General features: G+C 38.7%; 1 protein-coding gene across 1 annotated transcript in view; it reads right to left on the bottom strand.

Annotated features, from left to right (window-relative positions):
- Positions 1-24971, bottom strand: part of ASCC3 (activating signal cointegrator 1 complex subunit 3) — a 263001-nt gene that overhangs the window by 56696 nt on the left and 181334 nt on the right. Inside the window, exons 22-33 of the mRNA XM_029046904.2 lie at positions 23704-23858; positions 22455-22553; positions 19137-19305; positions 15097-15317; positions 14387-14472; positions 10715-10881; positions 10446-10591; positions 10205-10325; positions 7415-7557; positions 2011-2148; positions 1803-1923; positions 414-546 (exon numbers count right to left, since the gene is read on the bottom strand). Of these exons, the coding sequence (XP_028902737.1) occupies positions 414-546; positions 1803-1923; positions 2011-2148; positions 7415-7557; positions 10205-10325; positions 10446-10591; positions 10715-10881; positions 14387-14472; positions 15097-15317; positions 19137-19305; positions 22455-22553; positions 23704-23858 (1699 nt within the window). The remainder of the gene's footprint in view (positions 1-413; positions 547-1802; positions 1924-2010; positions 2149-7414; positions 7558-10204; positions 10326-10445; positions 10592-10714; positions 10882-14386; positions 14473-15096; positions 15318-19136; positions 19306-22454; positions 22554-23703; positions 23859-24971) is intronic.

A 24971-nucleotide genomic window follows, 5' to 3' on the forward strand; every position in this document is an offset into this window, starting at 1 on the left:
GCTGTATCTCTGGGTGAAAAGGGCTGCTGCTGCTGCTACAATTGTCCCTAAGTTCCTGGCACGAGGGGGTTACCAACTAGATACTCAGGGCCCTTAGCAAGAGTGCGGGGGAGACTACTTCAGCTGCTTTCGTCTTCCCTTTCCTGACCAGGGCTCATGGTCCTGGGTGCTGCACCTGACACATGGGACCTGCAGGCTCAGAATTTTGTTGGGCCCAGTTTAGAACCATAAAGGGCTGTGGGTGGGCTCAATTATGGGCTCATGGTTGATTCTACCTTCACTCTCAGAAATGGTACTTAAAGCGGATATACTTTCATTTTAAATGTTTGAATGAGGTGAATTGAAAAAATTCTCATTCCATGGAACACTAACCCAGTCAAGCTTCAAAAAAACCCACATCAAATAAAATTCACCTTGATTCAACTGGGAAAGGCTCATAGAGAAACTTTTTGTAGAAGTCTTTTTTTATGTCATGGACCAAAATTACAGCTTTGCCCTGATCGTCAAACTGAGGTCGCCCGGCACGTCCCATCATCTGAAGAACATCTAGAAAAGAGAAAACAGGACTTTTTAGGGTGTGACCCAGTACAGAAGCATTTACTTAACTTGGCATATTAGCTAAAAGAAACCACCAAGACAGATGTAAAATTTCCTCCAGGGGGTAACGGAGAGCTTGCGTTGCTGCGGGCACCTAAGTTTCTGTCCCCTAGACAGGTATTCTTCATTCAGTAAATGTGTAATTAAATCAAGATATATAGTCAACTATACTGCAAAATCAGGCTCCTGACTTCAGAACCTGTAAGAAAGGATGACTAAATGGCCCCTTGCTAATATTTATAAACTTCTTGAAAAATGTTATTCAAGTGATATTACCATTAGAAAACCATGTGCTACAACATAAATCAAATGGACTTAAAAAATCCACTAGGTAAAAACTTACCCCCCACAATAAATGTGCCATTTTGTCCAAATGGAATTTTTTTTTAAAAACAATGATTTCTGTTATTCAGAAAAAGCATGAAATTAGGAGCTTATATATGTTTATAGGCCCCCACTACCCATACTACAGAATCTTTAAAATTAGACATTCAGCGAGTGACCCCCAAAGAAAAGGGAAATCATCCCACTGGCACGTATGGAACCAATGGAAGCTGAGTATTTATAAACAATGAATTTTTCTGACACTCAATGTGCTAGCCTGGCCTCAAGAGATGAAACAAACATGAAGGTCAGGGCAAAGTCAACACCATTCTTATGGATTTTATTTATAAAAATCATAAGGTTTAATACTTTCATTCCGTCTAACTTTATGGACAAGGATTGTCTACCAATGCTATTGAACTGCACTCTCCCAAGCACTTCCTATAGTGCTCGGTACACATTAAAGGCTCAATAAATTCCACTGATTGATTGATTCTCACATTCAAAACAATTTTGAAAATGTTACCGATTTTACTGATTTTTAAAAAACAATACCATTATTAAAAAAACCAACTAGTGTGTGCAGCAACTTTGAAGTCTTGTAGAATGCAGGTCCAATATAGACATTGGATGCATACTTATACTAATAATGACAATGACAAGTTGGCTGTTTGGACTTTGTCCTTAATTTTATAAATGTAAGGGAAGAAGTCCTGAATGTGTTAGAGTTCTGACATAGTTGGGTTGTAAATGGAAAGGAAAATACTTTGATGACTGTAGGCTTAAACAAATTTGCTTCTCTAAAGTATATTTTATCCAAATACAGTTACCCGGAACCAAGCGTGCACCTCACCCAGTTTTTGCAAACCTCTGTGAAATACCTGTAATGGGAAAATCCACATAACGCCTCGTTTTTCCATCATAATATTCTGTTCCCTTTACAATTACTAAATGGGCTGGGAAATTTACTCCCCAGGCTAATGTGCTTGTGGCAATAAGAACCTAAAATAGAAAAAAACAGAAAAGTCAAAATCTTATGAAATAAAATTTACAATGCTTTAAAATATCAGCTTGTGGAAACAAATGTACCTGAATTTTACAGTTCACAAATAGCTCCTCCACCGTTTTTCTGTCTCTTTCATGCAGGCCAGCGTGGTGCATTCCGATTCCAAAGGCAAGCGTCAGCTTGAGACTAGAGTCTCTTACTGTCCCAATGATGTCATTCATCTACAATTGGGAAGATGATTTTTTGGTTTTCAAAGTCTTGTTTCACCCAGTCACACTGATGAAGCAACGTTAATGTACCACACACCGCAGAGGATAAATAACGAAAAAGGCATGTTATTCTGCTACATCAAAGTGGATGTAAAATTACGGATGAGGAGAATATTTCTGTTCTAAATCATCCCGAGCTGCTAGCATGGTCCTCTTATTACTTCAGGCAGCAAAGGATTATTCTACAGAGCAAAGAAAACACTTCCTTGCACATTAATCCTTTGCCTTGCCACATGTCCAATCTTCTCCTTCAGTCTAGTGACTCTCTAGAGCTTGAGAATGACTGGGGTGTGCTATGGACAAGCAGTAATGAAAGCTGAGTTCAGATAAACTCTGTGGTACATTTGAAAAGAATAAAGATTTTTAATGGAGTGGACTAAGATGCAGAATAAAGTGCATCTTTAGAAGAAGGAATGTGAGAAGAAATGAATAAAGGGCAATGAGGGAAAAAAATGATGACAATCTGAAATAAAACCAGTGTGGAACCAATAGTGCACGAAATGATTGGGCTGATGGGTGCAAGTGGCGAAGATGGTGCTGGTTAGGGGAGGGGAGGAATCTCTAACTCTTGAATGAGAGTGGAGCCCCTGAACAAGTCTCTGGAATCCTGTTTGCCAGTCAGGTTAAAATGGAACAGAACTAAAACATTTCCTGTTAAGCAACAGCCACAGCCAAGTTTTTACTTGGATATCCTTGGAACATGCTTCCATTCCTCTGTGTAGGACCTAACCCTATTTGTCATGTGTGGGGGAACAATTGTAAAACTCTCCAGGCAGGGTAACACGATTTAGAAATACTAGCCTAGTAAAGATGAATGGCTTTATTTTTAAGTCATTTTAAAGGACCAGTGTATGAACTAAGGATAGGAACTTCATGGAAAATTCACGGTTATGAATGAACCTTACCAACTTCCAACCACCTCCTGCTAGTGCAACGTAAACCTATATTCATTTCGCTATCCTCCTGGGCATGATTATCACTTTTATGAACAAGAGAATGAATGATATTGTTAATGTGATGACATTTGCTTCATAAACCAATTACTTCAACCACAGGGACATGTCTAGCATGAATCTGTTGCCCCTAGGGGGGAAAAAATCCCAACAAAAAACTACCAGGGATTAAATGATGATTAGAAATGTCTCTAGCCCCTAAGAGAGACCCATTTGTAGAACGTTTTCTGTAATTTCACTTACTCCAAAGTGACAGCCTGTGTTATTCATTTCTTGGTCATATTCTTCCCAGCATAAAATATCCCCAATTCACACTGCTGAGAATGTACTCAGTACTGTTCTTGTTTTGACAGTTGGGGTGGGAGACTTTTTTTCCCTGTGACTTGTGTTGTAGGGGTGCCCTACTGTGGGATGAGTCGGACCCATGCAGTGGATAATTGACTACAGGGCCCTCCCTAGGAAAAAGCGGGGACCTGTGATATTCTACAGTCACTCTGACAGCAGGGAAAGGTAGCTGTTACTCACTGACCTCTCACGACCACATAAATCAATAAAATCTATTAAAAAACATAACCAAACCCCCGCCAAAACACAAAAAACCTCCCTAAACTGATTTGGCAAGAGGGCTGCCCAGGATTTCACATCCATACAAGAGTGCGTTCTAAAAAATGACGTTATCTCTTATGCTATTTCACTGAATAAATGATAAATTACAATTTCTGATAAATGATCTCTCTACCGTAAAGAGCTGTAAAAGAAGTTACTGGCATTCAATTAATAGGCAAACAGAGGATTAGGGTTAGGCTTAAGCCCACCTGTGTTCTTGCAGCAGGACAACTAACAACTTGGTAAATGCTCCTAAAATGAATACAACTACTTTCTTACTGTCTGCTGAGGAGATCTCCTTTAGGGATCTTGGGAAATGTTGGGATTTGCTGTACTTAAAACAACAGGTAAACCGTTACACTTATTTCTTTGACAGCAGACTAAGCATTTTTTAAATTAAATACTAAGTAACTTGACCTAACGACTCTAGATTTTTAAAGAACAGTTCAACATGCTTTCCTTGAAAAAAATAAATACCACAGGAAGTCTTTTGGTAAATAACCTTCGAAACTGTGCCTAAAATCTGTCATTTAAAAAAATCTGATACAGGTAAATGTATTAAAAATGACAGAAATAAACTCCTTAGAACACGCTCTATGCTTCTTAAAGTAGTAGTCACTCTTTTTTTCCCCTTTGGCTCCCCATATGTAAACTGTTGAACCATTTACTTTAAGTTAATAGAACTGTTTTTTATATTTTAAATTTATTATACTTAAAAAGCTTTTGTAGAAAGATAGGATTCCATTTAAGTAGATACATTACCCCGTGCCTGAAATACATTCCAGTCAGAGTATAATTCAGTGAGCCGATGACAATGCTGGCTCCGAAAGAAAGGAGGAGGCCAGATTGGACAAGAATGAGCTAACAGATTGTGCAGCCCAATTCTGTCCCTTTGAGTGTGATATATTGTTTCAAGATGCTAAGAACCCATACTTTCTCAAAGCATATCTGTTGTGCCGGTTTTCCCATTTTCACAGAATCCTCATTATTAGTACTCTGTACTCTTTTCAAAGCACGTCAGACTCAGACCATATGCCACTGAATAATGCTTATCAATTGTCTAAAACATTCAATAAAAGAAAGATGTGCCATACAAAGGAATCATGAAAGTTATGAAGTTTTTTACAAAAATAATTACATCTCTCACATCTGGTACAGATGTTAAATGAAGTAAAAACATCTCCTTCTTATTACTAAATGTTAATTTTTTACGATACACTTTGGTGTCATAAAAAACACATCTTGTAGGAGGAAGTAAAACCTCAATGATGAAAGCAACTTATAAAGCATTTTCTAGGTACTCTAATAAATATGAAAGGCAGCAAGGTATAAAAATCAAATGACCTAATCGGGGAGACAGAGTTAGAAATCAGTGTAGCTAGTGTGGCAAGAAGAAAGAAAAAAATCCCATATGCCCAGTTCTCCTCAACAGGGGAGTTGAGCCTTTGCACGAGCCAGTGTTTAGGAAAACTTGCACTGTGGCACTCGCCCTCTCTGACGCCGTGCATTAGCACACAGCCCTTTGGACCAACACCACAGGGCACCATCTCCAAACAGGATCGGGCTGTCAAACGAATGCTGCGTACTTCAGGAGGGACTTCTATACCTATACGTAGTCAACACAAGCACTTCAGCAGAACAAGGCAAAATCAAATATCGGATGAATGAATTTGGTTAATGAAAAACTGCTAATTGAGACAAAAACCACTCTTAGGAAAACATCTGTCATTCTGGAATTACTTGAGTGTAACATTTTCTCTTCATAAAGTGGCCTACAGCTTTAGGACATTACACCGAAGATAAAAGATTTCAAACACAGAGCAATGGTCAAAGGAACTCTTTCCAGGTCCAACTTTTCAGGTTCATTATACACTTCTCTACGCAGGAATTACTGCAATGTTGGAATTTTCAAATGTGAACTCATTCTGTCTTAATTCTTTACTTGAAACCATTGAGGATTTTAATGAAAATGAGTTATACAGAAAAGTTAGAAAACACTTACTTGGAAATAACTCCTGTCAAAAAGAAATTTTAGCTGCTGATTGAAGTAACTGAAAGTGGACATTAAAGTGAGTTAAGTTAACCCAATATGGACACCACCAAAGCAGCAGTAAATCATACTGACTGCTACCTTGAAGGGAAGTGTTAACAGGGAGGGAATAGCTTAATGAAAAATATGTTGAAAGGTCCAGAGGGAAAAATATGTTAGAAGTAGTTTCAATTTTGGAAATGCAAGAAACACATTTTTACCAAAATTCATCAAAGGTAAAAAAACAAAAACAAAAATCCCCCAAATGCCCAAAACAAGCTTCATAGTTTATCAAAATTTTCATGTTTTTGATGATCACCACCATCACTATGGACTGGGGTTCTGTCTGGTCTGATATATATGGTACCTTAGAATGGCTCTTAAGTCGTGTTCTTTTCAAATTTGAAAATGATAGAATGAATATGTGGGAGACAGGAGAAATGATTATAATTAAAACTGTTAATTGAATTCATCTCTGCAGAATGAGGATATTACCTGACTGGGAAAAGCAGTGGGCGATAGTGCCATTGCTTTATCCACTTTCTTTATGAAATGTAGAAAGAACCTCAGGATAATGCTCTGAACAGGGTAGGGGCTCAGAAAATACTATGAATGATAAGAATTATGTAGCAACTGCTCAGAACAGTATCATGTACCTATTACTTCTTGGTGAAATGCTTGGGTAAGTGTCTCCTTTAGGGATTAACCCTTTTTGCCTTACAGTGTAGTAAAGTAATATGTAATCCAAACAGCATGCACAAATAAATATTCAAGCACTAAAGAGTTACTTTTCCAGAGCCCCTTGATCCATTAAAAATAAGTACTGAACTAGGCAGCTCAAATCAACTTTGAAGTCTAAATAAAGCATTTTGTTGGAGTCTTCAAATTCTCCAAACTAGCTCTAGATAGAGCTTATCCTTGATAGGGAATTAATATTATAAATCATTCATATCTATATGGAAAATTAAACAAGTCTTTTGGTGTTAAATGTCTATATGATTTTGTCCATCAAAAAAAAAGAAACACTATAGCAAAATTTGTAACCCTTTCCTATATTTTCTTAAAGTGAGACAAATCACATTTATGGAGATCAGTTGCCTACTATTTATAAAAACAAAAATACTGATTCAGAAGATGCTTTAGTTCCATTTAGAAGAAGATTCACACTAAACCACACTGTAGGCTTGGGTCTGTCATCATCTCCAACGTATATCACTACGAATACTATAAGCAAGTATGGCCTAATAGAAAGAGTGAAAGCCTGTGAGTCAGAAGACCTGGGTTATAATCCCAGCTCTGCCACTTTGCTGTGTGACCTTGGGCAAGTCATTTTACTTTTCTGAGCCTCAGTTTCCTCATTTATTAAAAAGGGGGATTAAGTCCTACTCCCTTCCACCTAGACCTTGAGCCACATTCGGGACAGGGACTGTGCCCAATCTTATAACCTTGTATTCACCCCAGCTCATAGACCAGTGATTGGCACATAAGTGCTTAACAAATACCATAATACTAAAGCTAGTGAGTGTGCACTGTACAAAGCACTGGAATAGATGCAAGCAACCAGGTCCAGTTAGGTCAAATGCAAATTAAATTACAGCATTAAAATGGAAGAAGTTACTAAATTGTTTACCTCTCTTTCATCCATATTCAACCACTGCTTTGGATCATCTTCAGTAGCCAAGAAAGCAATCAGCTCCAAAGCCGTGAGACGGGTTTGACGTCTGGATGACACAAATATAAGAACAGGTTTGGCTGGAGAATGGCTTCGAATTGCTGGTGAAAAAGCACAGAAAGGAAAAACATAGACGTTCACAAGGAATAAGGAATTTATGGCGTAAACTTCTCGTGCCTAAAATCTGACTTTCCCTCAGTGGCAACTTCTGCTTTATGGACAGAAACAAAAGGGATTAATGACTTAACTACAGGTTCATCCTTGATCCTGGATATTAAATTTATCAGTTGCGCATATGCCTGGGGAAGATGGAAAAACCTGAGAAACTTCAAGTGGGTTGACCAATGGTCCATTCTGCTCAGTACTCTGTTACCTACAGGGTTACCAAAGGGTGCTTGAAGGATGCTTGATTGACATCCTCAACCATCATCCTCCTGGTCACAGATATACTACTTAACATCCCTAACTTTTTCACTAGCAGACTCGTATTCCCTTCCACCAACTCATTTCAGAAACACAAAAAATGAGCAAAATCAGGTGCAGTATTCGTTCTGAATGAAGCGACAAAGGGGCCCATACTGGTAAACCCTTGCTCCAGCTTTGGCCAGAGCAAGGCTCCTTGGGTGCTGTGTGTGAATGCAGGGGGTGGGAAAACAGAGAGAGAGGTGTAGGGTCATCCTTAGGCTAAGTAGGCCCAGCCCTGCTCTAGGATCAGGCTTCAGGGAAGAAGTGGATCAGAATGTGAAAAACAATATGAGACCTAGGGGAAAGAGCATGGGCCCAGGAGTCATATGACCAGGGTTCTGATCCTTTCTCTGCCACTTGCCCACTGTGTGACTTTGGGCAAATCACTTCATTTCTCTGGGCCTCACTTCCCTCATATGCAAAATGGGAAGTTCATACCTCTTCTCCCTTCCTACTTAGACTGTGAGTCCCATGTGGGACCTCTTACTAAGACAAGGGCTTAGTAAGTACTTAAATACTACAATTATTATTATTACTGTTGTGATTAATTTGAACTCAATTTAATGTTGCAAATGTACACACCAAATGTCCATTTTTGTACACGGAACCCAACCTGAGTTACACTAGCTTGAAGCACCCCTCAGCCAGGGTCCTAAATTCAGTTTGGATCTGTGGACCGACAAAACACTGTTGCTTCAGATGGCATCTGAGTGGCCTGTTCACGGGGGAGAAGGGAGGAGAAGGAAGAACACTGGTGAACTAGGGAGTGAGAAAATCATGCGTGAGTGAAGAAACATGCATTTAATAGAGAATGAGTATGTGTGTTATGTGTCGGTGAATTAAAGGTGAATGACGAGTTGAGTTGGATTTGGGTAAGTTTTTTGTAAACTTCATATGCCAAATTTGAAAGGCTGCTTTGATGATTTGCATGAATTGCAAATCAGAAGACTACTTTTAATATTTGTACCACAAAACATATAAAATAGAACAGGATCATTTTTATGTTTGCATCACCATTTTAAAAGACACATCTATGTCTTAAGTCAAAAGAACTTCTTGTTTCTCTTTTGAAATAAAATGTTCTGCACATTTTTTGGATCAAGAAATTAATCTTAAAAAGAAAAGCTTGAACTATATATCAAGCAGGTGACAAAGAAGCCATAGCCTGAAGGCCTTACGTTGTTTGTCCTAAACCAATCTACTGCAAATACAAGCTTAATTACAATCACTCAGACATTTTCACAAACATGATATTCATAATTTAGATATTCACAAATTATCTGGTATTTCATGCAGTGAATCCATCCAACTATTGTTCTGAAGTCACTTTTCAAACCATAACCAGTGAGTAGCAGAAATTATGAAAACCAATGAAGTTCACTTACTACCTTATATTGTCCACTCTTATCACATATTAAAAAATGAAAACAAGTTTGTCCCTTTTACTATACATAAAATACTATTTTAAAGTTACATACACATCAACACAATATTCATATATTTTATACATATAAGCACAAAGCATCTTTACTTTAAAACCCAAATCTCAGTGTCTAATGGATTTTTGTTGCCGCAAGAACAGGTGTAGCTGAACAGCTCAAGGCAGATTTATTGTTCATTAGTGACTTTGTACAATGCTTCTGTGGAGGTGTAAATAATGTGAACTGCCAAGATTGGTCTCTAGTTCACAATCAATACTTTGCTTCTGTCATAAGGCTAATTACAGCCACTAAAAAGTCACCTCACAACTGCCACCTCACAGTCTACAGCAGTTCACATTCAAATTTATCCTGGAGGTCATTTTTAATTGATACGATCAATATTCCTTATGCAAGCCAAACGAAACATGTTTCAGTAAAAAAGAGGGTAGTTCTTCCATCTTGTCCTTCTTGTCTGCTCTGTTAACCACTGTTCTCCTTTCCCTTCCAAACAAAAGTGATCAGAAGCATATTTGGAAGCATTGCAAATTCTAAATTTTATGGTCATACTCCATAACCAGAATTATGCGCCATTTGCTCGTCTTGGAATTTTTGTCACTTGTTACACCTTTGGACACCGTACAAATATAACTTGATAGATTTTACTACTTTTAAAAAATTGCTGCTACTTCTGCTTGGATGATTTTCACGTTTAGGAATCAAACCATGCCACTCCCTGTACAATCTCTCCAAGTCGGACAATTTGATTCCAGACCCAGATGAGGCAGACATAGGCCCACAGAAATCTTAGAAATGGATGGCTCCAGGATGGTCTAGGACCTGACCCCAGGCCCAGGGAGCTTACCCTGAAATGCGGGCTTGTTCATGCTTGCCATACGTGGACAGTAATGCTGTCCGGGGAAACCGTGGATGTGAACTTCCAATGGAACTGGACGCACTGATGGCCGGAAGTTGAATAAACCCATCTGAAGGGAAAACAAGAAGTGAATCATTGAATTTTAAGGTGCATATCATGGCGCTCCTTCTTGGTGGCCTCATAAAACCAGGGATACCAGTAAGAGTCTATAGGAAAATTGCCTCCGTACCTGATTAATGTTGAGCCAGTCGGCCAGGTCTCTGGCATTTGCTAGTGCAGTGGAGAGACCAACCACCCTAACGGGCTTCTCTGTGTGAGATGAGATGAAGTTAGTTCGCGACACAATCACCTCTAGAACTGGGCCTCTCTCATCCCCTAGGAAATAGGAGGAATGTCTATTAATCGTGGAATGAGGTGTTTTTTTTTTTTTTTTAAAAAGCCATCTACAAACATGAAACTCAGGATTTTTAAATCCACGTAACAGAAAATGGCACTCACCTAGCAGATGGATCTCATCTATAATGAGTATGGCAACTTTTTGAACATAACTCCTGTTCTGCCAGCTTCTGCTCACCCCATCCCACTTCTCTGGGGTAGTGACAATAAGGTCAGCTTGAGCAATAGATTTCATATCAGGGGTCACGTCTCCTGTCAGTTCTATAACTCTGGGAAGGAATGAGAGTTATCTTACATTTCAAACAAAAAGGCTCACCCTTGGACACTGAGTAAATAAAAATATGCTACACATCCTAGAAAACAAGGTTTTTAAAGCTTCAACTTATGCTCTTTCTGCCTTAATTATATATATTTTCTGCTAAAATTTAATGCTTTTCCTAAGGGTAATGAATTCTCAATTTCCTAAGAAGTGACTCCCCCTTAAAGATCATGAAATACCCTCTCAAGAAGGTCTCCTCTTGTTTTGTTACCCCAATAACTAATTTCTCTAGACATCAAATGATTTAAAATAATGACATAAAATGGTAAATAGGATCTTTATGGGATCAAAGGCTCAAACTTGAGCAGCACTGTTATTTCATGAAACATGAAAACAGGCAAAGTTTTTGTAAAGACTGTGCTTTAAGGCTACCCGTTTTTTAAAAAAGAGTTAAAGAAAGATATTAAAAGACATTTCTCCTCTACAAGACTCAAGTGGAAAACTGAAAGCTAAATGGTCTCAGATTTAAAATCCATAAGGACATTTTAAAGGGGACAGAATGCAGCTCTTGGAGAGTTTTGTTAAATTTAAATTCTTAACATAGATTGTATCTTTAAAACATAGTCTTAGGAAAGATTTGTGTTAACTGTGTTCTGCAAAGCTTATTTTTATTTCTTTGGAGTATAATATACTGTCATACTACAGTCTCTCTTTATATGTTCAATATACAAAAGATCTGGGAATTGATTAAATAGTTTGAGTATCATTCACAGAAAGAAGTATACTTTAATTGGGTAAGCACTCTTCAAGAAAACCATATTTATTTGTATTCTGATTTGCAATTTATCATTTTTTGATTACCTTTTTCTTCTCTATTACTGCCAGAGGAGAGTCTACCATGGTTCACCAAGATTCAATTAAGCCGCATATAGTGGGACCTATCCAGGCTTAGCAGGTAGAGAAAGGTGAAGTGAAAACCTGCAAAAGAGTTTTCTGTACCCTAGGAAGATTTAAATAAAGGAAGGCCAGACAGTTCACAAGGAACTTAACTTAAACTGAAGCAGAATATGCATCTTTACAGGGGGCACATGCTGCCTTCTAAAAACACTTCTATTTTACCTAAATTCAGATTAGATATCTGCCCCTTTTATCCAAATAAATTGTGTATTACACACAGCAGTTCTCTAATTTCATAGATGGAACTAGTGACAGTTTTAAAATCCTTTGTGAGTGTGGGTGGCTGAAGAGGCAGGATTTGCAATTGATACTCTATCCTACCTTCTGTGTGCCCTGGTAGATCCTTATGTCGATGTTTCTGTGGTCTTTTACAGGGTCTGTTTGGTTTTCAGTCTGCCTGTTGACAGAGCCTCTGGATTCTCACCACTGTGTGGACTTCCAATGGTCCACTGCTTGATCACAAGGTTTGAGATGGGGCTTCACTATGTTTGTGTGTTTGCCAGCTCAGTTCATCAAAGAGCAGAGACTTGGGTAAATGGCTGTCATCCATTCTCCTCATGTCCTACCCAGTGAAGCTGTGTTGCCCCCCTAAGGATCTCCGTGATAGCAGTCTGGTACTGCTATTTGATGTTGAGGATGATATATGGGTAGTGTTAGTGAAATCACTCCAGTACTGTATGTGTCATATGTGAAAGAGGGCCCGCTCTTAGGTATATAAGAAATCGGACTCTAACCTCAGCCTTACAGACCTTCACTTTACTATGACATTTTAGGCCTACTTAGCAGAGCCCCCAGTTTGTTTTTTTTAATGGGTTTTTTTTTGTTAGGCACCTACTAGGTGACAGGCACTGCAGTAAGTACTGGGGTTTATACAAGTTTATCAGATTGGACATAGTTCATGTCCCACAAGGGCCTCACAGTCTAAGTAGAAGGGGGAACAGTCACTGAATTTCCATTTTATACTTGAGGAAACTGAGGCAGAGAAGTTAAGTGACTTGCCCAAGGTCACACAGCAGACAATAGCAGAGCCAGGATTAGAACACACATCCTTCTGACTCCCAGACCTGTGCTCTACCCACAAAGCAACACTGCTTCTCAGTCTGCTGGAAGTCCTCTCATTCTGTTTCCAACTTCTTTCCCCATCTGAGCATCACTGGACAGTACTATTGTCTTCCCTGCAGTTAAAGACACTGCCTACTTTAAGCCAAGGAAAGATAGGATTTTCCAGTGACTCTTCATTTTCTCTATTATAATTATGCCTTTATAGGTCCTTTAATAAGAAGTTCCAATAGTCTCTCTTCAGTATGATTATCCCCCAGCTACTAGCAGAGATTGACTGGGATCCTAGCTTTGACATTCTGGAGTGAAGGTCTGAGGGAAATGGGGACTTCACCATTTTGTTTTGAACTTCAGCATTACTTAAAAAAGACCTTCAACAAAAACTGCTGCTACTCAAGTGTTGGGCCAGATATGGACAAGGACTAGGTTGTGCCAAGTCCAAGCCCCTCCTTGGAAACTGGCAAGGTCACAGAGTGACCTGGTGGCCTGAGAGACCCTGGCTAGCTTGAGCTCCTCCCATGCTCTAAGGTACTCGGTTGCAAGAGATAACCTCAGAACACACTATTTTCAGCATTTTTCCTTCAGGCAATCTCATTTTACTGAGCTTACAAAAGAGAAGATCAAGTTCCTTTTCATCATTCTCTTCTTTATCTTGGTCATTCCTCTTTTATGGTACATGCTCCATGGAGAAAACTCTAAAAGGGGATTGTTGGCACTGCCAGCATTATGGCCATAAACCCTAGTAGCTGCTGTGGTTGAACTTTAAAGATAGTAATTATGGTATTTGTTAAGTGCTTACTTTGTGCTAGGCACTGTACTAAGCGCTGGGGTGGATACAAGCAAAACAAGTTAGACACAGCCCCTGTCCTATGTAGGGCACACAGTCTCAATCCCAGTTTTATAGATTAAGTACCTGAGGCACAGAGAAGTGAAATGACTTGCCCAAGGTCACATGGCAGACAAGTTGCAGAGCCAGTATTAGAACCCATGACCTTCTGACTCCCAGGCCCATGTTCTATCCACTACATCATGCTGCTTTCTTAGATAAGAGGTTTTGAGATTTTCTGTGGGTTTCAAGTCCTATCTGCTTGATTGGCACAGGAAAATTGAGAATTCACTTTACTTAGATTCATGCTGCAAAGGAATGGTCAGAAACTACATTAATGACAGTTGGGTTGCTGATAATGAAAAATTCAAAGAAAAATTTAAATAAAAATGTCAGTTAGTCTAGCCAGTAAACGACCATGCTATTTTTTGTAAAGTTTATAAAGTTACTTTGTAGGATAGAACAAGAAAATTACGGACTATATTTCCTTATAATAGTATAATTTGCAATAGACTACTATTACTAGACTGCTATAATTGTAGCACAGTTCTATATATTTGAACATAAAGATCAAGAGATTCACAAAAACAGTGCACATATTTATCAATCTTCTTTGGTTTGCTATTTTTTCTGGACTGAAGGCTTATTTTTCCAGCTAAAGCAAAAAGCTTACTTTTTTCCCAGTTTCTCTTCTATCCGAACTTTCCAGTCTTCTATTCGCTCTCTAACTAGAGCTTTTAGAGGTGCAATGTAGACAGCCTGAAAAGGAAACAAAAAGATGCAAACCAAATGACACTATAAACTGTAGAAATAATAACAATGTGACAGTTGTGACCTTACATGGTAAGTGGGTGTGTGTTTGGGACTCCCAGGACTACCAGGAATGATCTATACCCACTTAACATTTCCTGGAGTATAAGCTCCTTGTGGCCAGAGAATGTGTCACTTGCTTCTATTTTATCTTCCCAAGTGCCTTGTTTAGGGCATCATATTTACTGTGCACTGAATAAATACACTTCTTCCCCCCTCCCTGCTGGGCCTTCCTCCTCCAGGAAATTTTCTTGCTGTTGGGCACACCAGCCAACGCACTCTTGGTCAAGACCTAACTTTCTGGACTCTGTCTGAAAGTAACAATCTACTAGGGAATTCAGTGAAAAAAGATGCAATCTACCAGTAATTAAGTTGAAGAGTGGAAAGGTACTCTCCTATATGGGACTTAGGAAAGTTCAATTTACATAGCATCTCCAGAGGGTCTCCCTTGAAAGCAAAGATCACATAATAAATTTAAGTACTTTTCAAATTATAGCTGGATGGGTATTTCAGCTAGATGCTATTTTCCACATCTTCAAAAGAGAAGCAAAAGTACACTGCCTGAATACAAACCTTTGAAGAGGGATATTTATTGAAGATTCTGAAGATGGCTAATTCTGCAGCAACAGTCTTTCCTGACCCCGTGGGGGCTCCCAGCAGAACATTACAGTCGGTGTGATAAACCGTGTGAAAGATCTGTGTCTGTACAGGGTTAAAGTGGGTGAATTTGTACAGTGATTCATATTTCCGGCATCCCAAGGCAGTGATGGGTAAAGGCTGAAGATCCAGGAGTTCTGAAATAAAGGAATATATAACCGCTCAGAATTTTACCATTACAAAATGCCGATTCTTCACAGAGACTGGAAGAGGGGGTAGTGATGGCAGGGCTCATGAATGGGGCTTTAGATTATAAAATGAAAAACTGGAATCTCAATTTTTGAAAGGAAATATTGATTTTAGAAAGGATTTGGAGTAGGCCACAGATCATGTGCTTGTTGCACAGTGCCCTGGATGGTCTGCAAGGTTAATAGCTTGTTAGCATAGTGCACTGCACCCAGTGGGCGCTCAGTAAATACCATTACTACTATTGCAACATGGTTTTCCATTATTTGATAATTAGTGAAGATGAATTAATTGATCAATGGTATTAAGTGCATACTGCACGCAGAACACTGTATTGTAGCACTTGGGAGAGAACAATACAACAGAATTAGCAGGTACACCTTCTGCCCAATACAAACTTACTCTCTAGAAGGAGCTTACAGTCTAGAGGGACTGAATCTAAAATATTTTCTTAGAAGGCAACTTGGGGGAGAAGGGGAGCTATTTTCAATGTGTACTTCCAAAATCTATGACACTCATACAGAACATTTTTCAAAGTCACTATTATTAGTTTTATATTAAATTTTAAATATGCACTTGCATTTTAATGTGTATCAATTCAAAGGAATGTAAAGAATCTCAGGAGTTTGCATGTTTTCTGAAAAATATGAAACTCTAGTAAAGAAAGAGGTCACCCAGGAAAGAAAAGTGATCAATCAGTGAGTGTTTACTGTGTGCACAGCACTGTACTAAGCACTTGGAAGAGTACAACAGCAGTGGTTCACAAGTTCCCTGAAGTGAATTCAAAATACATGAAGCTTTCCAAACACACAGATACATACACATACACACACACACAATCCTTCTAAGCAATGTTATTACATGTTGGACTATCATGAAATGACCGTGCACAGGGCTTTTTTTTTGTGCACTAAGTACTTCTAGTTGAAGAAATCTTATCACAAAGAGACTTTGCAGTTTGGACCAAATAGATTTTTATTGTGATCCTTGAGCAGAGACCCTCAGGGGCGGAAGAGAAAGTGGACTGTTTGATTGCTTTTCTCAGCGGTGATGGCAGAGCACAATGCCACGTACATTAAAAACGCTCAATACATGACATATATAAAGGATGATGGTCAAATGCATGCCAGGTATAAGATCCTTTCAAATCATACTTTTTTATCCAATTTTCCAGACAGGTCGAAGTGAGGATTTCTGAACTTATTCACCACACAGTTCACAAAGGACTAAGATTTTTGACTCATTCAGTCTCTGTCCCACAGATGTTTTCTTTGAAGTTTTTTTTTTATCATATGAGAACCCAAAGAGGCTTTTTATCATGCCTCAAATGGGAGATTTTTCACAAAAATCAAAATGCTTTTAAAACAAATAGCAAAATGCTATTTTGTGCACGCTTAGAATGTTAACAGCGAAGCAGCATGGCTCAGTGGAAAGAGCCTGGGCTTGGGAGTCAGAGGTCATGGGTTCGAATTCCTACTCTGCCACTTGTCAGCTCTGTGACTGTGAGCAAATCACTTCACTTCTTGGCACCTCAGTTACCTCATCTGTAAAATGGGGAAGAAGACTGTGAGCCTCACGTGGGACAATATGATTACCCTGTATCTACTCCAGCACTTAGAACAGTGCTCTGCACATAGTAAGCGCTTAACAAATACCAACATTATTATTATTATTATTAACTATTGATATTCACAAACAGGCCTAGTTCTTCTACAATGTTAGGGTTGCTTTCTTGAGAAGCCTTGCATTGTGGAAAACTCATATGGTAGCACTCAATCCCCCTGATGCTGCACAGGTGTGCACAAGTTCATGGCAAGCTGAACCCAAACAGCCTCACGTTGTTGGAAGAACATTCTCTAATCCTGAACAGTACTCTAGCCATAACATGCTGGGAAAGCAAGTGTTATGTCAGAACTGTATGTGCCAGGTATCAAATGTTACAGTTCTATTTATGGGTTAAGTTCATTAAGAGGTGACTTCTGTGGAAAGATGACTGGAGGTACTACAGGGAAGGGTGGTTTGAATAGACCTGTGCCCAATAGGACAGCCTCATTATGTATTTCACTCAAGTGGTTTATTGGAATGCATCGAATCCATGAGTTTGTAATGTCACTGTTGGTAAGATTTATGCATTTGTTGTATTTAATGGTAGCCATGGATCCATTAGTTGGATAAAGAGGGATTGTCTACTTCCCATAAAGTAGTTACAATTTTAATGAACTCATGAATAAGGCTATGTCAAAAGGCTATACTGTTTTAAAAGCATTTCTCAAACTTTTACTGAGCTCTCCAGGAGGTAATCTGGACACTGGGAGGTGGAGTGGTTTAACTTAATGGGGAAGCATCACGTTAATCAATCAATGGTATTTATTGAGAGCTGTGTATAGAGCAATGTACACTTGGGAAAATACACTAAAACAGAGTTGAGAGACACATTCCTTTCCCACAACAAGCTATACTGATGAGTGCTTTGTTTCTATCTACCTATGAAGCTAAGAATCACCAGAAACTAGACCTAACTAAAGTGGAGAAAACAGTAAGTCCTGGGATATTTCACTTCATTCATTAAAAAAGTTATCAAACCAGAGTCAAGTTGCCGAACTTCTTTCTTGGGCCTTGAAGATCTGATGAATACAATGAGCAATGTACAAGACACTTGCAAAAAAAAACCTTCAATGAAGATTTCACTTCACATTAAAGAGGCTTCTTAGTTTCCAAGGACTCAAAAGTTATGTTCTCATTCACAAGAGGATTAAGAGGTAACCTCCCACTAAAACTGGCCTCCAATGAAAAGGAATTTTTATGTTAGGAAAATATGCAGGAATTTAAACCCACTTCTTACATTCTTATGGAAATCCCATACCCAGATCCTCTCAAAAGAAAATTTAACATCAATAATAATTTCCTACAAGAGGAAATACATCTATAACCTGGCAGAATATGCTTCTACTATCAATACCCTAAGAGATCACAAATGAAATATTCAAATTAATTGAAACCTAAACATAATGGAAAATAATAAAATCATCTTGATAGTGCTATTAAAACTTCAAAGGTTTTTTTACTTTTTTCATTTAGTCTATGCAGATAATGAACAAGGACTTTGTTCCAGAATTCCTGAAGAACAAGATTGAATTCTGTTACATATTAGCATATATTTGCAAATTCTTTGTGTTGAGTGCAGATCTTGGTCTTTTTGTAAATATACAAAATCTATCCAAAGACTGATAAGAATCAGGTAAGAATAGACAGTTCCATGCACACAAACTGATGAATAAACAGTTAACTGAATTAGGAAAACATTTCTGAAACACTCTAAAGGGTACATACCTTTAGATTAGCAATTCTTTTGAGAAATAACAAGCACATTGAAAAGACATAAAGGATACATATGCTGCATAACATTCATGTAGAAATATGTATGAAAATTTTAAACTGTTGGATTATGTATTAATTTTCACATTAATACTCTGCAGTTAGTGCTGCATAATTACTATGAATTGATATTTATGCTTTAGAAACTCTCTGAAGTGGGAACAGTTCAACTTAAAAGTTTTAATCTTATTAATAAAAAACTCTTTATTTGTCATTAAACAAAAGTACCAGTGAACAGCTCCAACATGCCAATTTTTTAGGTAGGTAGGCAAAAAACACCAAACAATTTTCCAAGATATATATACCCAGAAAATATATACAGTTTTAATGGCACTGATCAAAAATATCAATATTGTAAACAAATGACCCATCATAGCACTGTGTGAGAAGGTTACCTGTATGAGGAGGATGTCTTTCTGGAAGAATAAGATGTTGAAAGTTGATGATACAAACAGCCTCTGCTCCTAACCATCTATCGGATACCGCTCGAATATAGTACTGGGAAGGCAGAGGTTCGAATATAGGTATTGTGAACACCAGCTGTTGAGGCTCTTTACCAATAACCTATCACATTAAAAAAAAGCATGGAATAAATCTGAATTTCCAGATTAGCTATTCTCTCAAATACCCATTATACGATGCATGGCACGTACTCTTTGTTCTCCAATGAACACTCCGAACGCCTAGTACAGTGCTCTACACAGTGATGGCTCACAATAAAGACTATTGACTGATAAACACAGCAAGAAGACTGAAAGACTAATGGCTATAGAGCTGTACAAAAGACACACAATGAGACCCTATATATTTCCTTTTTTTTGTTGTGGTCTAATGATAATTATGGTATTTGTTAAGCAAGTACTATGTGCCAAGCCCCTGGGGTAGATAGAATCAGATCAGGGAGAGCCCTGTCCCATAGAGAGCTTACAGTCTAATAGAGTAGGAGAACTGGTATTGAGGCCCCCATTTTACAGATGAGGAAGTTGAGGGACAGGGTTAGTTGGATGACCTGCCCAAGGTGAAACAGCCTGCAAGTGGTGTAGCCAGGATTAGAACCCAGGACTCCTGACTTCCAAGCCAGTGCTCCTTCCATATCTAAATACTGTCAGCCTTGTTATGCAACCACTTCATCTGTCTTTCCATTCACAGCGTTCTCTAAGTCTCCTTCAGGAGGAGCTGCAAGATGTTAATGTATTTCTTGTTTCGCTTGAAGTTGTTTTTAGCTCTCAACTGAAATTTGGTTTCATTGTTCACTCAGGTCCTTGTTCCAATTAGTATTATGTGATACTGTCACATTCAATCAATTGTACTCAGAGTATCGATTAAAAGCTAAGCACTGTACTAAGTCTTTGAGAGAGTACAACAGAAGCAAAAACATATGCTCCCTATCTTTTAAAAGCTTGACATTGAGCCATCTCAATAGCTTGGATGCTACTTATGTATAAACTGATCTTATTGCTAGGGTTTGTTCCATAGGTGACAGTGATCAATCCAGAACATGATATTCATGTTTCTGTGCTGATTAATACACCCTTTAAATGATACTCTTTGTACTTTAGCTGTGTTCACCTTTAGACTATCAGATCGCTCTAGACTGTAAGCTCATTGTCAGCAGGGAATGTTTAGTACAATACTCTGCACATAGGAAACAATTAATATGACCAATTGATTAATTCATGTTGGGAGGCTGGATGGTGTTGGTAATTTGAGTTGATACATGGCACCCTCCATGACAGGAAAGGAAGGCTATTATTTACTTTTCTAGTCCCATGAAGTCTAATGCCTTTTTTCCCCCACATTTTGGTATCACATCCTACGTTGGCATTGGAAGTCCCCATGACAATCTGCTTGCCAGGATTTGGTACCTCTTTAGGGACTGTTTTTGTTTTTATTTTTTAAATGGTATTTTGATAAGTGCTTACTATGTACCAGGCACTATACAAAGTGCTGGGGTAGATGCAAGATAATTAGGTTGGACACAGTCCCTTTCCCACAAAGGGCTCACAGTCTTAATCCCCATTTTACAGATGAGGGAACTGAAGCACAGAGGAGTTAAATGACTTGCTCAAGGTCACATAGCAGACAAGTAGAAGAGCTGGGATTAGAATCAGGTCCTTTTGATTCCCAGGCTAATGCTCTATCCACTAAGCCATGCTGCTTCCCTGTTGAATGTTCAGATCCCAGGAGAATTTTCTTTCATTTCTTCACGATTCATTAGATGTTCTATGGGACAGATGCACTAATGTGGCAAAGACAGTTGGACTAGACTGTGAGCTCCATGTGGTGCAGCGATTAAGTCCAACCTGAAAAACTTGTGCTCACCCCAGCGCTTAGAAAAGTGCTTCATACATATTAAGCATTACCAAATACCATCACAACAGCAATAACAATATTGTAAGGTAAGCATGGTGTGGAGTGGAGTGCTGGTTTGGCATCAGTCTTTTTTTCAGCTACACATGTGCCCAAGGGTAGGATCTTCCCCAACAGGAGCTCAAGCAATCAATACAAAGAAAACTACTAACATCTAGCTCTCCTCCATATCTGAATAAGATGCCGTAAAAGCAGTGAATTTTTTTTCTACGTTTGCAGGCATAGACTGAAAAGATGGGGCTTTTTAAATGTGGAATTTGTTAAGCGTTAAATATGTGCCAGGCACTATACTAAGTGCTGGGGTAGATATAAGATAATCAAGTTGGACACAGTCCATGTCCCACAGGGGGTTCACAGTATTAATTCCCATTTTACAGATGACTTACAGATCATGAGCCTCTGAAGGGGAAGGATCCGCATTTAATTTCCACCTATGTACTCTTTCCCAGGGCTTAAAACAGTGTTCTGCATGATGAAAGAGTTCAATAAATACTATTACTACCACTAATAGTTCCTTCGTCATTATGCACATGGAAAGGTCATCCTTTCTTTATTCTATTGCTATTTGACACGCCATAGAGTGGTTTGGATTCTGCTTCTAAGCACCATGATGTTCCCAGAGCTTTGGCTCAAAAGGAGCTCACCGCCACCCTCTCGTTCCAGAATGTCATATCCCATCTGGATTGTTGGTCTCTGTTGTCCCTCAAAAGAGTGCTGCACTGCTGCACTGCTTGAGACTGTTTCTCTGGAACCTAAAGAATGTCTTTTACTCACTGCCAGAAGTTGCTCCATTTTGGCTCAAGGTTATATATCTTCATTATTAACAGTAATGATTGAACTCATCCTGGGTGATGTGTGTAGTACTAGGAACTGGGGGGGGGGGGGTGTCACAGAGAATGATTAAGACATAATCGCTATCCTCAGGAGTTTACAGTCTAAGGGGGAAAGGGGTGAGGGAGATTAACTGAATATATGATATTGCTTGCTGAAGGAATGTACTCGTTACAAAAATAATTTTCACTGTCACATGGTTTCTTATATTCTCTACTGACCAATAATAATGTTGGTATTTGTTAAGCGCTTACTATGTGCAGAGCACTGTTCTAAGCGCTGGGGTAAACACAGGGGAATCAGGTTGTCCCACGTGGGGCTCACAGTCTTAATTCCCATTTTACAGATGAGGGAACTGAGGCACAGAGAAGTTAAGTGACTTGCCCACAGTCACACAGCTGACAAGTGGCAGAGCTGGGATTCCAACTCATAAGCCCCGACTCCAAAGCCCATGCTCTTTCCACTGCGCCACGCTGCTTCTAATGCAGACCAATGAAAGGGCATATGTTCACCTGCTTCTTCTGAATGAGAAAATATTCCGAATGGTAAATATGGTCATTAGTTGGATCTTCCACCCAAATCCACCAGGGTTCCCCAACAGTACCATGCACCTAGGGTGAGAAAAACAGGGATCTGGTGTTAGACGATACCACTAAAAATGTACATTGGCAAACTGGATTCATAAACAGGAAATCTCCCTTTCTGAAATAATTTGAGGCATGTGAGATGAGAAATCTGATTTCAATTACACTGGATATTAACCTACTTCATTTTAATTTTCAACATCTGGTTAATTTTTCTTTGCCATAATAAATAAAATTAAGTAGCATTCTAATAAGTAAAATACGGAAGATATGTCCCAGGATATGGGTCTGAAACACTGATGAGACTTCTGAGCACAAAGGAAACAGGAAAATGCTTCTTATATGGATAGATTATGTGACCAATGTGTTTATTCTAAAAGAGATACCACAACAGGAACAAAAGCTCAATAATAAACAGTTTAGATTCAGAAATAGTTTTAAAAGAATTAGGTCTTGACTAAGGATGACAAACCATTATAACCAGTGGTAGGTGAGGAAAATGATGACAAAGTTAGTGGCAAAGGAGGATTGAAGCTCTTGTGCCGAGGACTCAGGTGTACTGTTTAAACCACAAGATTATAGGTGCCCCCACCCCTTGGGGGTGATAGGGAGCTACAGAGTCAGTTGCCCCATGGAGCTGTTTTAACAAGAACCCCAAGATTGCTCACCTCAGGTCTCTGACAAGACCTTACTATACCCAAAATGCTGGATTTCTAGCCTAAACATTTGAAGCCCTACCCTCACAGTCCTTATCCTCTTCTAGTACCTCTGCCTCCTTTTTTCTTCTGGGCTCAAAATGAGAAGTTGGCACCTGTGCCAGAGACATGTTTAAAAATGCCCCAATATCCTACTGGAAAAAAACAAAACAAAACAAAAAACCAAGGCTTTGTCTTTTTTTTCGGGGGTTTGGTCCAAGTTCCAGGAAGAAAAATACTGAGTGGGATCCATAGATCAGAAATTGAAACATAGAATGGCATACAATCAGTAGCCATCTCAGTTGAATTAGTGTATCAACATGTGATTATAACGGATTATTATTGTTTACCAGAATAAATACTGACACATTTCATGACCTTTTTATTTATTTGAAAGATACGCTGGTTTTCTCTCATTTTTTAAGCCTCCTTATACCCGGACCACTATTCCAGTGGCAAATCTAGTGCTTCCTGCTTTTTACCTGATCATGCCACTTGAAGTCAGGGCAGATGCTCAGTCTAACCCGGAGCACGGTGCGGGTAATGGGCTGGATAGCTGCTTCCATTGTAATGGAAGGGATTTGATGGACACATTGCTTGACCTTTAACCCAATATTCACATGATGCAGCATGTGACCTGCAAAGAAAAGAACAGGTTAAGCAAATGTGCATAAACAGGAAAAACCATACAATCTGACTTGTAAATGGGATTTCAGAGACTGGAGTTTTATTGCTTGGTGTTCTGTTATGGTGTAGAAAATGGTTGACACCCATGACCTGGTGCGTTGGAATATTTTGTAATACTTAACTTGAGTTGTTAATTCAAACTCTGAAAATCAGTATTAACCCTTCTTTAAAGATTATCGCCAAGATTCAAAAAGTTATTCAGCATGGACAATAGCTAAACTATTCCATGTCAGCTTTTCTTCTTCCTATGGAATTTTGAGACTGCTCTGAGGCTGACTTGCAGTGTCTACCACAATCATGAAGCATGACAGTAACATGGGATGACTCTGAATTTTTACAATCCTGATTTGCATCTCTTATGAAAATAAGTTCAAAGAGGATGTTGCACTTCAAAAACAAAAATAAGAGTAAAGCTAGACCTGACATAACTGTTTCAAAAACCATGAAAATCAATTGATATCATGCTTAGATGCCATAAATGAAAATTTTCTAAAATATTTACATGGGCGTGGGCAAAGCCAAAAGCTGGAGATGTACTGACATCCATTTCCTGGTATTGATCTGACTTCTTGCACAAGAAAGGCGAACATTTGACTGGATGAAACCAAATATATGCTTGCCTGATCATCTTTTCCCTCCATAGGTGGTTTGTAAATGTGGAGAAATATAAACACACATCAGAAACCAGAGAAAAAGAAGACTTTTTTAGCTTTGCCAGATTCTAGATTTAATAAGAACATTTGGAGGGGTAGTTGAGTTCATAGTATTCTATCTTATGTCCCTAAGTCTAATATTTTTCAAAACTGCAGAGCTTCAGAGAGTCCCTGAGTAAGGACATGCTGGTAACTGGCTGGGGATGGATCTTTTAGCTCCATCTCATCTTTCTGACTTAATTCCTCTGAATCCCAGACCAAACATTTCACGTCTGCTCATAAGACTAGTCAAAACATAAATCCCAAAAACATATTATACAAATGATTTTGCGGTGAGGGGATTAAAGATTACAAACCGAAAGTATTGACAAAAACTTTTCCTTCCACTATAATACCATAAGTTTTAGTAG

This window comes from Ornithorhynchus anatinus, chromosome 19 (assembly GCF_004115215.2).
Source record: "Ornithorhynchus anatinus isolate Pmale09 chromosome 19, mOrnAna1.pri.v4, whole genome shotgun sequence".
NCBI lineage: Eukaryota > Metazoa > Chordata > Mammalia > Monotremata > Ornithorhynchidae > Ornithorhynchus > Ornithorhynchus anatinus.